This window comes from Ranitomeya imitator, chromosome 7 (genome assembly GCF_032444005.1).
Source record: "Ranitomeya imitator isolate aRanImi1 chromosome 7, aRanImi1.pri, whole genome shotgun sequence".
NCBI lineage: Eukaryota > Metazoa > Chordata > Amphibia > Anura > Dendrobatidae > Ranitomeya > Ranitomeya imitator.
Genome location: NC_091288.1, coordinates 16,604,741 through 16,622,419, shown reverse-complemented (window position 1 = coordinate 16,622,419; position 17,679 = coordinate 16,604,741). Strand labels below are relative to the sequence as shown.

Genomic DNA, 17,679 nt, shown 5'->3' with positions numbered 1-17,679 from the left:
GGGGAGACGCCTGCAGATGTGGCTCCTCCAGAAGGCGGGAATCTGCCTCTAGTGCCTCCTATTGGAGGTGGGGACCTCGTGCGCACAGCGACTTGCAGGATGGCACAAGAGCGTGTTCTCCCTTCTGGAGGAGCGCTGCTTTACATAGAGGTGAACGTCCCGTGATCTGTTATTATACAGGGGGAAGAACAGGAGCTGCCGTTACTGACGCTGAGCTTCCACTCCATATGCGAGGACGATCAGTGTGTGAGCTACGTAGTGCTGGACAATACGCAAGACATCTCCATAACGGTGAGCAGGGGTCTCCACCCCGGGGGGCAACGCAGCCGGGATGTCCTGATTGCTGGATAACCACTGGGGGGCGATCTTCTGCCCAGGTCAATAGAATTCATATAGTAGTGTATACAAACGCCCCCTAGTGGTAGCAGTGAGCAGACACTTATTAAAGGGGCACATGTCCACTTATCTGTAGATTGAAATGCCCCTTTAAGGCCATGTTCAGGGGTTCAGTATTTGGTCAGTATTTTTACATCAGTACTTGTAACCCAAAACCAGGAGCAGAACGATCAGAGGAGGAGTATAATCGAAAAAAAAAAAATAGTCACCACTCCTGCATTTATCACCCACTCCTGGTTTTGGCTACAAATACTGATGTGAAATACTGACCAAATACTGATAGTGTGAATGTGGTCTAAGTGAAAGGTTATTTATTGTGTATAAAGCAAAATGCTCCAAATCATTTATGTTGCCGGAATCTTAGAAACATAGTAGAAAATGGTAAATCTGGCTACAAGGTCAATAACCAATTTATGGAAAGCAGATGTGGCACCTACCGTGTGTGACCGAGGCCATCAGAAATGTAGCAATGTATGGGATTGTAAAGGAGTCTGGTGCTGATTAGTATACAGCGACTGCACCAGAAGAATAGTGAGTGCAGCTCTGGAGTATAATACAGGAGGTAACTCAGGATCAGTAATGTAATGTATGTACACAGTGACTGCACCAGCAGAATAGTGAGTGCAGCTCTATAATTTGTAAAGCGCTGTGGAATATGTTGGCGCTATATAAATAAAATCATTATTAATAGTGAGTGCAGCTCTGGGGTATAATACAGGATGTAACTCAGGATCAGTAATGTATGTACACAGTGACTGCACCAGCAGAATAGTGAGTGCAGCTCTGGAGTATAATACAGGATGTAACTCCGGGTCAGTAATGTAATGTATGTACACAGTGACTGCACCAGCAGAATAGTGAGTGCAGCTCTGGAGTATAATACAGGATGTAACTCAGGATCAGTAATGTAATGTATGTGCACAGTGACTGAACCAGCAGAATAGTGAGTGCAGCTCTGGAGCATAATACAGGATGTAACTCAGGATCAGTAATGTATGTACACAGTGACTGCACCAGCAGAATAGTGAGTGCAGCTCTATAATTTGTAAAGCGCTGTGGAATATGTTGGCGCTATATAAATAAAATCATTATTAATAGTGAGTGCAGCTCTGGGGTATAATACATGAGGTAACTCAGGATCAGTAATGTAATGTATGTACACAGTGACTGCACCAGTAGAATAGTGAGTGCAGCTCTGGAGCATAATACAGGATGTAACTCAGGATCAGTAATGTATGTACACAGTGACTGCACCAGCAGAATAGTGAGTGCAGCTCTGGGGTATAATACAGGATGTAAATAATAATAATCTTTCTCTTACCCCCATGACGGCACCACGGAGAGAGGGATCCGCCCTCAGTGACAGGAAACCTACAGGTGAAAAAGGCGGTACCTCTCTCCCACATCAGTTCGGTTTCCTGTCCTACAGCATACCTGTCGTCGCGGGGTGCCGGGGGTCCATCTAGCCGGGTTCTGGCAGCGGGGTGGCCCTGCCTCGGACGTGGTGGATTCTTCCTCCCCGAAGGCCACGATCCAGGGTCGGCGGGCCCTGTGCGTGTGCGGGGGAGAGGCAGTGAAACAGGAGCCAGTCTGCCTCTCCCTCAAAATCCATAATGGCTGGTAATAGGTGGCAGCGGCCGCCTGGTGACATAATGCCGGTCCATGGCCCAGGAGGTGGTGGTCACCTATAGGAAGCGCTGCAACTTTGAGGGCATCTGCGGCTGCTCCGGCGCTTCCGTCGCTCCTGGAGGCGGGGCGCCGGTAAGGTGACACACACACGCGAGCGCATGCGCTGACCGCAAGGCTCTTTTGGAGATCCAGAGTGCGCAGGCGCGGGGGTCATTTCCAGGATATTTCTGGGTAAATTGATGGCGCGCCGTACGCCCGGGAATTTAAGGCAGCTAAGCTAAACACAAACGCCAGCCGGTGCGCAAGCATTTTCACCATGAGTGAGAAGGAACAGCCGGCAGAAGAAATTCTGCAGTCTCCTCCAAAAAAACGCCAGCAGCAACAGCGCCATCACCAGCAGCGGCGACAGCAGCAGGATGCCTCTTCCCAGCATCGCAGCTCAGGATCCCAGCGCAGCAGAGGCTCCGATGGGTCGGGAGACAGTGGTTCAAATCGAGGATGCAACTCCTAGGCCTGAACCGGTATCCCCCTTACATTAGGAGGGTCAGTGACCTCCGTGAATGTTCGTATTCTAAATGGGGTTTATTGTGTCTTAGGGGAAGAAATGTGCATCGAAAACCAGACAGAGTGTGCCCAATCTGCTCTGTAGAACTACCCGCTACGTGGGTGTCATAGCTCTGTGCTATATGCATAGAAAATACTATGTGAAGAGTCCCCAAGATTCGCATCTGACCTAAAAGAGTTAATCAAAACCCAGGTGGAAGATGCGTTAAAAAAACGTTAAAAGTTTAAAAAGGAAGCATAAATCCAGGCGCAGATCCCCGGAGTTGAGTTCCAGGGAGGAAGATAGTGATCAGTATGGTTCAGATAGTTCACTCTCTTCTCCATCATCCTCAGAAGGGGGCCGCAATTGTTTCCCTATTGAAGAAACAGATGCTTTAGTAAAACAGTTAGGACAACCATGGGGCTAGCGGAGACTCGGTCCAAGAAAACGGCGCAAGATCTTATGTTTAGCGGCCTAGAACAAAGGAAAGGAAACGAAGAGCGTTCCCATTAAATGAAAGAATACATGCCTTAATAAAAAAAGGAATGGAAGAGTCCAGATAAAAAGTCCTTTTAACCCCAAAGAGGAAATACCCATTTGACGACCCGGCTTGCTCTTTCTGGGGAAAGGCGCCAAAGTTAGACGTTGCCATTGCAAAAGCCTCTAAAAAATGTGCTTTGCCTTTTGAAGATATGGGGACCCTTAAGGACCCCATGGACAAGAAGGCGGAAATATTCTTAAAGGGCTCTTGGGAAGCTGCCGGTGGGGGGTTAAAACCAGCCATAGCCGCCATATGTACCGCCAAAGCGTTAATGGTGTGGCTAGACCACCTAGAGTCACAACTAAAGGATAGATCCCCAAGAGAATCAATCTTGGACTCCGTCTCAATAATGAAGGGAGCCGCTGCGTTCCTAACAGACGCCTCTATAGACTCGGTGAGACTGGCGGCAAGGTCTGCTTCGTTTTCAAACGCAGCTAGAAGGACTTTATGGCTCAAGTGTTGGCCGGGAGACCTACAGACAAAAGCCAAACTATGCTCCATTCCCTACGAGGGAGAATTTTTATTTGGGCCTACCCTAGATGACATTCTTGAGAAAGCAGTGGACAAGAAAAAAGCTTTTCCAGGGTTTCCCAACCAATCTTATAAACGGCCCTTTCGGAGCAGAATATTTATGCGTAGAAGGCCCCCTAAAAATCAAAAAGACGGATGGGAGCATAAAAGATTTAAGGGAAAAGGCTTCATGTTCAATCAACCTGATAACAAAAAACAGCCCCAATGAAGGTGTGCCCCAGGTGGGAGGGAGGTTGAGATACTTCCAGCCTGGGAAACAATATCTGGGAGTGCATGGATACTAAATATAATAGAGACAGTGCTGAAACTGAAGTTCCATACGATGCCATCTCATCATTTTATCATGACGCCACAAAGGAAAGTAGAGGCCGAGCAACTGGGCCTTCAAAAGGAGGTACAGAGTCTTGTGACAAAGAACGTCCTGCAGGAAGTCCCAGACCAGGAGAAGGGCACAGGATTCTACTCCCCTCTGTTTCTGAGAACGAAACCGGATGGAACTTACAGGACAGTTATAAACCTGATAAAACTAAACAAGTACCTAGTGACTCAGTTTCAAAATGGGGACAATAAAAACCTGTGTCAGAACGCTTTATCCGTCTTGTTTTATGACTGTCATTGACTTAAGACGCATACTACCATGTGCCCATCCACTCAGATCACCATAAATCCCTCAGAGTGGCGGTATTAATGCAAGGGGAACTAAAGCGTTACCAAATCAGGGCCCTTCCCTTCAGCCTAGCCATAGCCTCGAGGGTGTTTCCGAAACTAATGGCAGAGGTCATGGCTCCCATAAGAGAGCAAATATACGAATAGTCCCATATCTGGACGACATCTTGGTAGTTGGCGAGTCATTCCTCCATTGCAGTCAATGGACAAAGTGATGACACCCCTGACAAATCTAGGTTGGATGCTGAACCTAGCAAAGTCCAGAATTATCCCAACCCAAGTACAACAGTACCTAGGGATGATAGACTCAAGGCAAGAATGCCGTATTCCGGGGGAAAAAATTTGGTGACACAATTAAAGGGGTCCCCAGTTGTCACTTTGCGCAAGGCAATGTCCATACTGGGGTCAATGGCGGCCTGTATCCCAGCCGTCCAATGGGCCCAGAGTCACCAGAGATCTCCAGTGGGAGATACTAGAAGCAGAATCTCGCTTAAAGGGGGATTTAGAAATCTCCTCACAAACCATACGTTCCCTACCTTGGTGGGTGGATCCTGACAACCTAACCAGGGGTGTTCCGTGGGTATGGCTGATATCTAGCACACTGACCACCGATGGTTGGGGTTGGGGGGCTCACTTAGACAATCAAATTGCTCAAGGCCCCTGGTCGGAGGAGGAAAAACTAGTTTCCTCAAACATGAAAGAACTCCTGGCAGTGAAATGTGCGCCCAACCACTTCCTCCTCTTCCTCCATTCCCACCACGTGAGGGTGCTCTGACAGCAGGGTGGTGGTAGCATACTTGAATCATCAGGGGGAACGAGATCTGGAGCACTGATGGAGGTAACAAAATCTATCCTGTTAGCAGAGACCAAACTGTCCTCACTGATAGGCCGCTCTGAACAAATGTGTTTTGGGGTAGAGCATTCCAAAGGATTGGCGCAGCACGGGAGAAGTCTTGGAGTCGGGAGTGGGAGGTACGGATTAGTACAGAGGTTAGTCGAAAGTCGTTTGCAGAGCGCAGCGGTCGGTTAGGCCGATAGACAGAAATGAGGGAGGAGATGTATGGGGGGCCGCACTGTGGAGAGTTTTGTGGGTGAGAACAAGTACTTTGAATTGTATCCTGTAATGAATGGGCAGCCAGTGTGACGACTGGCGAAGAGCGGACGCGTCCGAGTAACGATTAGCCAGATGGACGACCCTGGCTGCTGCAATGTGATGTACACAGTGACTTCTCCTGTCGTTGGCTTCTATATAGAATCTGAGTTGATGCTCGGAGATGAATACGTCCTTGGAATTCCTGTAGTATTTTGGTCGTCCTCTTTGGACCTGACATGGTGGGCTCACTCTGCTCCTCGCACCTTCTGCCTAGCGCACAGCGCGGCCCCCCGTCTCCTCGTGTGATGTGACTGCAGGCAGCGACTTGTCCGATCACATCGCCGGCCGCTGACATACACTGAGGCTCGAAGCTGCATAATTCCCCCAAAGAATTTTCTGGTCGCGTGCAAACTGGTTCTGACACAACATCCCACCACCACCTTCCCTTCCCCTCCCCTCAGAGTTGGCAGTTCTTGTATTTTTTAACTTGAAATTTATGGATTCTTCTAAAAATCTTGACCTACAGGTATCTGCACTCTGTCCGCACACATGGCTGGACTTCTCAGTCACATGTATATGTGAATTGTCTCTAGTCACAGCCAAAGCTGCTTTCTAAGCAGTGGCCCCCAGATCACTTGTATAAAGAGCATGCCCTGCCCTTTTGCTCAGCATTGTGGGAGATGTAGTCCTGTACAGTGGTAGTAGCACTACATCTCCCACAATGCCATGCTCTAGAACTTTTAGGATGTGGCTCCTCGGACGCTCATGTCTCTTGTTTCTGTGTTTCAGACTCTTCTTGAATTGCTGCATCCAGTCCTAGAGGAGAATCTGAAGCTTTCTGCTGCCAGCGAACCAGGTCCGCCCATGTTACAGTGTCTAAAGTGCAAAACCGAGTTCAGCCAACAGGAGGACAATGAGGTTTTCCTGGGAACAGACGCTGAGCGAGAGACTGAGGACGACGTGCCCGACAGCCACGCAGGTGACAGCCACGCAGGTGACAGCCACGCAGGTGACATCCGCACTGTCCTTGGGATGAGTTACCAATATTCCATCACTGATCTGCTGCCTAAAGGATGGCTCCCAACTATATTTATCAAGCACGGCACCGCTCAGTGGCTGTGCCCATTATTAACGCGCTCAGTTAGTGGCTGTGCCCATTATTACCGGGCTCAGTTAGTGGCTGTGCCCATTATTACCGGGCTCAGTTAGCGGCTGTGCCCATTATTACCACGCTCAGTTAGCGGCTGTGCCCATTATTACCGGGCTCAGTTAGCGGCTGTGCCCATTATTACCACGCTCAGTTAGCGGCTGTGCCCATTATTACCGGGCTCAGTTAGTGGCTGTGCCCATTATTACCGGGCTCAGTTAGTGGCTGTGCCCATTATTACCACGCTCAGTTAGCGGCTGTGCCCATTATTACCGGGCTCAGTTAGTGGCTGTGCCCATTATTACCGGGCTCAGTTAGTGGCTGTGCCCGTGGTTACCACGCTCAGCGGCTGTGCCCATTATTACCGGGCTCAGTTAGTGGCTGTGCCCATTATTACCGGGCTCAGTTAGTGGCTGTGCCCATTATTACCGGGCTCAGTTAGTGGCTGTGCCCGTGGTGACCACGCTCAGTTAGCGGCTGTGCCCATTATTACCGGGCTCAGTTAGTGGCTGTGCCCATTATTACCGGGCTCAGTTAGCGGCTGTGCCCGTGGTGACCACGCTCAGTTAGCGGCTGTGCCCATTATTACCACGCTCAGTTAGTGGCTGTGCCCATTATTACCGGGCTCAGTTAGCGGCTGTGCCCATTATTACCACGCTCAGTTAGCGGCTGTGCCCATTATTACCGGGCTCAGTTAGTGGCTGTGCCCATTATTACCGGGCTCAGTTAGTGGCTGTGCCCATTATTACCACGCTCAGTTAGTGGCTGTGCCCATTATTACCGGGCTCAGTTAGTGGCTGTGCCCGTGGTGACCACGCTCAGTTAGCGGCTGTGCCCGTGGTGACCACGCTCAGTTAGTGGCTGTGCCCATTATTACCGGGCTCAGTTAGTGGCTGTGCCCATTATTACCACGCTCAGTTAGTGGCTGTGCCCATTATTACCGGGCTCAGTTAGCGGCTGTGCCCGTGGTGACCACGCTCAGTTAGCGGCTGTGCCCATTATTACCGGGCTCAGTTAGTGGCTGTGCCCATTATTACCGGGCTCAGTTAGTGGCTGTGCCCATTATTACCACGCTCAGTTAGTGGCTGTGCCCATTATTACCGGGCTCAGTTAGCGGCTGTGCCCGTGGTGACATTACAGCTGCATACAGCGAGCTCTATCTGCATTTATCCACTATTGGAATCTGAATCTGTAAATGATCTGTAAGATGAACATAATATTTATCCCACGTGCTGAGCATCTTAATGAGAAAAAAAAACCATGGCAAAAAAGCTACTACAGGTTTACAGAGTCACATGGTTGTGATCTCATTATTCCCCTTGTGCCGCATTCAGACAGCGCTTTCTGGTGAGCGGCGCCCCCGGGTATTCGGGGTGGGTGCGGAGCCTCCGTCGTGCTCCCTGCTTTATACACTGCTGACTCTTCCATTCCTGCTCTGCAGGTAGCGCCGGCTGCCCGTCCTGCGGGAGTTTCCATGTCATCCTGGCTCCGCTGCACCATGGCGGAGAAGCCAGTGCCCAGCAGTCACCAGATGGCGCCACGAGTGAGAAGCAAAAGTCCTTTTATGTAGGGGAAGAGGAAATGGAGAACTCCGAAACGGGGAGCAGCTCCATCAGGGATCCAGATGATGGGGACTCCAGCGTCCGAAGCGGCCGGGTCTCCCCCGAGGACAAGTCCAGGACAGCAACCCCTTCCTCAAAAGAAGACTGCGAACCTTTCCAGGACAGCTGGGGCCTCAGTCCAAGTAAGTGGCATAATGGGGGAGATGTAACTGTGACCTTATACTGGGGGTGTAGTCCAGTACCCGCCTATAAGGAGGCCTGACCGTGTCTCTGTAGCCTCTGCAAGTCCACAACAGGTCTTGGATTTCCGGGTGGTGGATCACCGGCTGAAGCTGCATCTGGACATGGAAATCCTCGGCGGAGATATGGAAGAATTCCAGTGCTCCATGAAGGTGAGTCTGGTGGAGGAGTTTCTGCCCCGTTCCCCCTCTTTCGGCAGGGTCGGCCATCATTGCTTTCTCTTCTTCAGGTCCCTGTAGTTCGGTTTGGGAGGCCTGAAGAGTTTCTGGCTCTGGTTGTGGTGTCCAGTCAAAAGATCTACTTCCTGCAGATCACTGGAGAAAGCAGGTAATGCTCGCGTCACATGTGGTGGATCCATGAAGCCTGGGACCCACCGCATAAAGCTGATGAAGACTTGTGCTCTTCCAGGGGCCCTCCCTGTGACTGGCTGCAGCTGGGAGATTCTCACGAACTCACCTCCCTCACTCACCTACATGTGGGGCTCCAGGAGCAATGTGTATATTTAGGGTTTGAATCCTCTGAAGACGCCTACACTCTACTGACCCGAAACCACCACTGCAGCACAGGCTTCAGCCAGCACATACTAGGTGAGCCGTGCCGTCTGTTACTGTACATGGATACCCCTGCAGGATCCACAAGATCCTCACTACATGCAGATTTATACAGCCACCACTAGAGGGAGCTCACTACATATAGATTTATACAGCCACCACTAGAGGGAGATCACTACATACAGATTTATACAGCCACCACTAGGGGGAGCTCACTGCATACAGATTTATACAGCCACCACTAGGGGGAGCTCACTGCATACAGATTTATACAGCCACCACTAGGGGGAGCTCACTACATACAGATTATACAGCCACCACTAGGAGGAGCTCACTACATATAGATTTATACAGCCACCACTAGAGGGAGCTCACTACATATAGATTTATACAGCCACCACTAGAGGGAGCTCACTGCATACAGATTTATACAGCCACCACTAGGGGGAGCTCACTACATACAGATTATACAGCCACCACTAGAGGGAGCTCACTGCATACAGATTTATACAGCCACCACTAGAGGGAGCTCACTACATATAGATTTATACAGCCACCACTAGAGGGAGCTCACTGCATACAGATTTATACAGCCACCACTAGAGGGAGCTCACTGCATACAGATTTATACAGCCACCACTAGAGGGAGCTCACTACATACAGATTATACAGCCACCACTAGGGGGAGCTCACTGCATACAGATTTATACAGCCACCACTAGGGGGAGCTCACTACATACAGATTATACAGCCACCACTAGGGGGAGCTCACTGCATACAGATTTATACAGCCACCACTAGGGGGAGCTCACTACATACAGATTATACAGCCACCACTAGGAGGAGCTCACTACATATAGATTTATACAGCCACCACTAGAGGGAGCTCACTACATATAGATTTATACAGCCACCACTAGAGGGAGCTCACTACATACAGATTTATACAGCCACCACTAGAGGGAGCTCACTACATACAGATTTATACAGCCACCACTAGGGGGAGCTCACTGCATACAGATTTATACCGCCACCACTAGGAGGAGCTCACTACATACAGATTATACAGCCACCACTAGGGGGAGCTCACTACATACAGAATATACAGCCACCACTAGAGGGAGCTCACTACATATAGATTTATACAGCCACCACTAGAGGGAGCTCACTGCATACAGATTTATACAGCCACCACTAGAGGGAGCTCACTGCATACAGATTTATACAGCCACCACTAGAGGGAGCTCACTACATACAGATTATACAGCCACCACTAGGGGGAGCTCACTGCATACAGATTTATACAGCCACCACTAGGGGGAGCTCACTACATACAGATTATACAGCCACCACTAGGGGGAGCTCACTGCATACAGATTTATACAGCCACCACTAGGGGGAGCTCACTACATACAGATTATACAGCCACCACTAGGAGGAGCTCACTACATATAGATTTATACAGCCACCACTAGAGGGAGCTCACTACATATAGATTTATACAGCCACCACTAGAGGGAGCTCACTACATACAGATTTATACAGCCACCACTAGAGGGAGCTCACTACATACAGATTTATACAGCCACCACTAGGGGGAGCTCACTGCATACAGATTTATACCGCCACCACTAGGAGGAGCTCACTACATACAGATTATACAGCCACCACTAGGGGGAGCTCACTACATACAGAATATACAGCCACCACTAGGAGGAGCTCACTACATACAGATTTATACACCTGCCATTAGAGGGAGCTCAGTACATACAGATTTATACAGCCACCACTAGGAGGAGCTCACTACAGACAGATTTATACACCTGCCATTAGAGGGAGCTCAGTACATACAGATTTATACAGCCACCACTAGAGGGAGCTCACCATATACAGATTTATAATTGAGTTGCATAGTTGTTGTATAGATCCATATGTAGTGAGCTTCCCATAGTGTTCGCTGCAGGACCTCATTGGATTAATAAAGTGGTCTGTCCTGTGGTGATATATAAGGTGCTTGCTGTGACGTATCTGGCTATTTCTGAAGTATAAATTGCGTTTGATCCTCAGACACTTTGTCACATCTGCCGCCACGATATCGGAACGCTCTGCAGTATAGTCCTAAGGAGGAGGTGACTGAGGAGCATCGTCTCTGGTAACTGGTTTTGGGGATTTATTATTAACAATTTATAAGATCCATTATTATTAATGGCAAAGTATAATCAAATTAAAATCATGCATAAAATAAAGTGAGGTTTCTGAGCTAGTACTGGTTCACTGCACATATTGTGTGCCTTCTCCCCTGCGCTGTGGCTTCGCTGCGTGCCTTATCCTCTGCGCTGTGGCGTCGCCGTGTACCTTATCCTCTGCGCTGTGCTCCCGCTACAAGACGTCTTTCATCATGTCATGTCACCTTAAATCCTTTTCCCTGTATGAGAGGAGCGCAGGCGGTTCGCCGTTCACCTGCTGTGGGTTTATGCTCTGACGTCTTATTTTGCACCTGTTCTCCGCATTACTTTATCTCTCTCCTTTGCTGCAGGCATCTCCTACACGGCAGCCTTGGCGTGGGCAGCGGCCCGGGTTATTGCTACGCTCTGGCGTACTTCTTGCGAGGTAGGACACTTCTAGTCAAGGTCTGCAGGTGTTGTGTGTGATTGTGTCGGTATATCCTCGCTGTTATCCGCTCCTCTGTGGCCCCTGGGCCGCGCGGCCCCTCACATTGTCCTCCTGTTGGATCTGGTCCAGACATGTGGCCCTTATTAGGGAAGGATCCCGGAGATACATTGTAACACGATCGTCCTTGGCGCGGCGGCTCTGTACAGGAGGTGCGATGAGATTACGCGCTCTCGCACTCCAAGGTTATACGTTCTGTTACCTGTGATCTTAAGGACTATCCAAACTTTTAGGGAAAGAAAATGCAAAACTAAAATGTCCTTATTGTCTCTCCTGTAACTCAGTCGCCCCCACAATAGAGCAGCTCAGTGCTGGAGAGAATCAGGCTTATTACCCCGATTACAGGAATGTTGCTGCATAGGACGTGTGTATATGTGTATGTATGATATATCAATGTTATATTTTTCCACAATTTATTTTATACTTTTATTTTAGCCTACGATTAACTCTCATAGTCTCATAATATAATATCACAGGCCAAGGCTGTGCTTCACAGGAGGACTAAAATGTCAGGCATCGGGTCTATCCGAAGGCCCCCAGCTCTGTGTTACCCACCATTTCCCCACGATCACATTGTGGAGGCCTTGGGAAATGCTGCAGTCAGTGATTGCAGCATATAAATGGTTAAACTGCTGCAGTTGGAGTGAGCTGCTGTCGATGCTGTTGGACACATATGCCGGCTGTGTAATACAGCTAGCGTCAACGCTGTATGGAGCGGCCTCCGCTCCTGTGCTCCCTGCATGTGAGCCGCTGAGCTCCGTACCTTGCTCTACATGTACACTTTTTCCATGAACTCCTGCCGTCACTCCAGGACCAGGGGGAGGGTTACATGTGTAACAAAAAAAAAATTTCTTTTAATCAGAGACATTGGATTCTCTGTCCACTTATGAGCCCCTTCTCCTCCCTCCTGAGCTCATCATTCACTCAGAACAACTTCTAATCAGTCTTATTCACGACAAGATGAACCGCCAGCTCACTGAGAGATCAGGTTACAGATTCCTATTTAAGTCTGTGGAAAAGAAGGGAGGAATGAGACAGACTCAGACTGTGCTGCTTTCTAGTAAGTGTTTCTCACCCTAGAGCTGGATTCGCAGCTACACTGCTCAGCACTGCTATATAATCTCCATGCTGCTGCTTCTGAGCACAAGCTGTACAGAGACAGGAGAGCAGGATTCCCTCATGTCTGTGCGTCGTGTGTCTCCATGTGTAGATTGTGAGGTGCTGCAGCAGTTTCTGATGTGATGTTATCTGCAGAGGTCTCGTTATTACATTAGCGTGGACCCGCATCGTCATACTGATATTACACACGCGTACGTCATTATTAATGTATTTTGTTTTGCTCCCTTTTTCAGAGGACGTGGACTCCAGTGTGGCCGCTGAACCCTGTGCCAATGCTGATCACCCGCCACATAACCGTGCGTCTCCAGCAGTTCTGGCTCAGGGTGCTGGGAAGGCGGCCCCCATGTCCCTGCTCGTCACACAGACCCACCTCTATCTACTAGAGGAAACCCACCAGTGGCGACACGTGGCATCACCTTCAGGAGAGGACGGCAGCCAGGAGCCCCCCAGGAAAGTGGCCGTCAAAGAGAAGCAGGCGATCAGCAACATCAGCTCCGTTCACTTATTCCGCTCTGCGCCCCTCCATGTGCGCATCCGGTTTTATAATGAGGTACGAGGCAGCCGGCCCTCTCCAAAAACTCTGTACAATCGCGATTGTTTTCTGCCCCCGATACTGGCGGATGTTCTCCCTCGATAAGCGGCACCTCCCCGATCCCTAATCTCGCTGACAGCTGGACGCATGCCTACAGATTAGTGGTGCTGTGCACCTCCTGCCTGGCACCAGGAGCACAGGTTCATTAGGGAGGGAGCGAGGAGGAGGCAGATGACGCTACAGGAGCTGCGGCTTCTTATTAATGAGCTGAAGTCTGTCCTCATCCTATTCCTAGAACTTCATCCATGTCTTGCTGGGCGACGGCCAATATGGCTGATACTGCAGTAAAGTGATTTTCACCAAGTCTCCTGAATGGCAGCTAAAACTATAAAGTGCTTTAATAAGTCCCAAATAACACAACATGTGGTGGCTGCGTATTGTAATGGTGCCATACGGTCTGCCTCATTAGTGCAGCCATACAGCGCCTGTGTATTGGAGTGCAGCCACATGACGCCTGTATAGGGTCGTGGGGCCATGCTGCGCCTGTATAGGGTGGTGGGGCCATGCTGCGCCTGTATAGGGTCGTGGGGCCATGCGGCGCCTGTATAGGGTCGTGGGGCCATGCGGCGCCTGTATAGGGTGGTGGGGCCATGCGGCGCCTGTATAGGGGGGTGGGGCCATGCGGCGCCTGTATAGGGTGGTGGGGCCATGCTGCGCCTGTATAGGGTGGTGGGGCCATGCTGCGCCTGTATAGGGTGGTGGGGCCATGCTGCGCCTGTATAGGGTGGTGGGGCCATGCTGCGCCTGTATAGGGTGGTGGGGCCATGCTGCGCCTGTATAGGGTGGTGGTGCGATGCGGCGCCTGTATAGGGTGGTGGTGCCATGCGGCGCCTGTATAGGGTGGTGGGGCCATGCGGCGCCTGTATAGGGTGGTGGGGCCATGCGGCGCCTGTATAGGGTGGTGGGGCCATGCTGCGCCTGTATAGGGTGGTGGGGCCATGCGGCGCCTGTATAGGGTGGTGGGGCCATGCTGCGCCTGTATAGGGTGGTGGGGCCATGCGGCGCCTGTATAGGGTGGTGGGGCCATGCTGCGCCTGTATAGGGTGGTGGGGCCATGCTGCGCCTGTATAGGGTGGTGGTGCGATGCGGCGCCTGTATAGGGTGGTGGTACCATGCGGCGCCTGTATAGGGTGGTGGGGCCATGCGGCGCCTGTATAGGGGGGTGGGGCCATGCGGCGCCTGTATAGGGTGGTGGGGCCATGCTGCGCCTGTATAGGGTGGTGGGGCCATGCTGCGCCTGTATAGGGTGGTGGGGCCATGCTGCGCCTGTATAGGGTGGTGGGGCCATGCTGCGCCTGTATAGGGTGGTGGGGCCATGCTGCGCCTGTATAGGGTGGTGGGGCCATGCTGCGCCTGTATAGGGTGGTGGGGCCATGCGGCGCCTGTATAGGGTGGTGGGGCCATGCGGCGCCTGTATAGGGTGGTGGGGCCATGCGGCGCCTGTATAGGGTGGTGGTGCCATGCGGCGCCTGTATAGGGTGGTGGGGCCATGCGGCGCCTGTATAGGGTGGTGGGGCCATGCTGCGCCTGTATAGGGTGGTGGGGCCATGCTGCGCCTGTATAGGGTGGTGGGGCCATGCGCTGACCGGTAAGCAGTAATTCATGGGTAAAAGATAAGATGAGGAAGGGGGCTGCTGCTGCGGGGAGAGATCTAATGCTTGAGTGTTTTTGGGTTTTGTTTTTTTCTTTTTTTGGCATTTGCTCCCGATGTCGGTGGGGTAGAGCGCCTGCTGCAGACAGTAACCTTACAGCCAGACACTGGGTTGAGTCAGCTCCCATTATTTCCAGAGGATCAGAGTTTGAAAATCTATTGGCGCTGTTGCTTTAGCATCAATGGGAAAGTGTGTCGCTGGTGGAAAGTGGTCCTGCAAGTTGGAAATTGCGTGAAGTTTTGAAAATTAGGAAATGGAGCACATTTTTCTGCCCCTTGTGCGTCTCTGGCTGCCTACAGCGACCTCTCCTCCTCTTCGTCTGTTGTTGATGCGCAGCTTTTCTGACATTATTTGTTCACTTTACAGACCCAGCAGAAGGAGACCGCCTGGCTTCTGTGGACCGAGGACCCGGCTTTGCCGCAGGAGATAATCGAGTGTCTCCGGGGCCCGTGGGAAGCAGAGTATTATATACAGTTCAACCAGATCAATCATGAATCGCTGGAGTCGTATCTGACGTCCGCCAGATAGTGAGAATGACTGCGGCACAGCGGGATTGTGCTTAGTAGATGAAGCGCACGGCGACAGGCTGGTAATCCTGGAGCCCACCCAAGACGGCGGCGAGACGCAGAGGAGGAAGATTATTGCACTGATGATTTTGTTCGTTTTTTGATCACTTCTGACATTTTTCTTGTTTTTAATTATTATTGTAATAAAGTTTCTACCCCATTTTAAAGTTTGTCTGCACGTATCTCTCTGTGCTCTGCACCTCACACGACCATTGAGTCCTATTCTAGCTGCCTGCAGTCGCCACTAGGGGGAGGTGGATACCTAATGATGTATATAGATTCCATTAATAAATCTGTACAAATATACAAATATTTGTATCTCCCCTTTTTTAAAAAAAAACAAAAATCAAATATTAGATTTTGCCACATCTGTAAAAGTCCAATCTATCACTAGATAAAGATATTTAACTCTTAACGGTAAATGCCCCCTAGTGGTGACTGCAGACAGGATCTTATCATGTATCTCTGTATACAGGGAGCTCCCCCTAGTGGTGACTGCAGACAGAATCTTATGTATCTCTGTATACAGGGGGCTCCCCCTAGTGGTGACTGCAGACAGGATCTTATCATGTATCTCTGTATACAGGGAGCTCCCCCTACTGGTGGCTGCAGACAGGATCTTATGTATCTCTGTATGCAGGAAGCTCCCCTGTTATGTTTGCTAATGACAGGTGTTATGAAGGCAATCCAGAAACACAGTGTGCTTAGCGATCAGAGCGCACACAGTGATCTGACAAATACCCAAAAATACAAGAACGAGCTCTGAGACGTGGAAACTCTGTAGACTGCACACCTGATCCTATCCTAAACACAACTAAAAGCGGCTGTGGATTGCGCCTAACAACTACCTAGGCAACTCGGCACAGCCTAAGAAACTAGCTAGCCTGAAGATAGAAAAATAGGCCTGACTTGCCCCAGAGAAATTCCCCAAAGGAAAAGGCAGCCCCCCACATATAATGACTGTGAGTAAGATGAAAAGACAAAACGTAGGGATGAAATAGATTCAGCAAAGTGGGGCCCGATATTCTAGGACAGAGCGAGGACAGTAAAGCGAACTTTGCAGTCTACAAAAAACCCTAAAGCAAAAACCACGCAAAGGGGGCAAAAAAAACCCACCGTGCCGAACTAACGGCACGGCGGTACACCCTTAGCGTCTCAGAGCTTCCAGCAAAACAAAAGACAAGCTGGACAGAAAAAAAGCAACAAAAAAGCAAAAAGCACTTAGCTATACAGAGCAGCAGGTCACAGGAACAATCAGGAGAAGCTCAGATCCAACACTGAAACATTGACAAGGAGCAAGGATAGCAGCATCAGGCGGAGTTAAGTAATGAAGCAGTTAACGAGCTCACCAGAACACCTGAGGGAGGAAGCTCAGAAGCTGCAGTACCACTTGTGACCACAGGAGTGAATTCAGCCACAGAATTCACAACACTCCCACTAGTGGTGGCTGCAGACAGGATCTTACCATGTATCGCTGTATACAGGGAGCTCCCCCTAGTGGGGGCTGCAGACAGGATCTCATCATGTATCTGTGTATACAGGGACCTCCCCCTAGTGGTGGCTGCAGACAGGATCTCAGCATGTATCTGTGTATACAGGGACCTCCCCCTAGTGGTGGCTGCAGACAGGATCTTATCATGTATCTGTGTATACAGGGAGCTCCCCCTAGTGGTGACTGCAGACAGGATCTTATCATGTATCTCTGTATACAGGGAGCTCCCCCTAGTGGTGGCTGCAGACAGGATCTTATCATGTATCTCTGTATACAGGGAGCTCCCCCTAGTGGTGGCTGCAGACAGGATCTTATCATGTATTTCTGTGTACAGGGAGCTCCCCCTAGTGGTGGCTGCAGACAGGATCTTATCATGTATCTCTGTATACAGGGAGCTCCCCCTAGTGGTGACTGCAGACAGGATCTTATCATGTATCTCTGTATACAGGGAGCTCCCCCTAGTGGTGACTGCAGACCGGATCTTATCATGTATTTCTGTGTACAGGGAGCTCCCCCTAGCGGTGACTGCAGACCGGATCTTATCATGTATTTCTGTGTACAGGGAGCTCCCCCTAGTGGTGGCTGCAGACAGGATCTTATCATGTATCTCTGTATACAGGGAGCTCCCCCTAGTGGTGGCTGCAGACAGGATCTTATCATGTATCTCTGTATACAGGGAGCTCCCCTA

The 17,679-nt window shown here is 50.3% G+C and overlaps 1 protein-coding gene across 6 annotated transcripts in view; it reads left to right on the top strand.

The window, feature by feature from the left end:
* Positions 1–15,666, top strand: part of STK11IP (serine/threonine kinase 11 interacting protein) — a 45,221-nt gene extending 29,555 nt beyond the window's left edge. For 2 of the 6 annotated variants that reach the window (XM_069732834.1, XM_069732831.1), the window contains exons 16-25: positions 181–291; positions 6,190–6,379; positions 7,989–8,291; positions 8,386–8,501; positions 8,579–8,676; positions 8,758–8,936; positions 10,968–11,052; positions 11,437–11,510; positions 12,923–13,239; positions 15,300–15,666. In XM_069732834.1, coding sequence (XP_069588935.1) covers positions 181–291; positions 6,190–6,379; positions 7,989–8,291; positions 8,386–8,501; positions 8,579–8,676; positions 8,758–8,936; positions 10,968–11,052; positions 11,437–11,510; positions 12,923–13,239; positions 15,300–15,461 — 1,635 coding nt within the window. In that variant the 3' untranslated portion in view covers positions 15,462–15,666. Of the gene's footprint in view, positions 1–180; positions 292–6,189; positions 6,410–7,988; positions 8,292–8,385; positions 8,502–8,578; positions 8,677–8,757; positions 8,937–10,967; positions 11,053–11,436; positions 11,511–12,922; positions 13,240–15,299 lie in introns of all 6 variants that reach the window. The other 4 variants (XM_069732832.1, XM_069732829.1, XM_069732833.1 and 1 more) reach the window with 2 other exon arrangements.
* Positions 15,667–17,679: the final 2,013 nt, after the last annotated feature.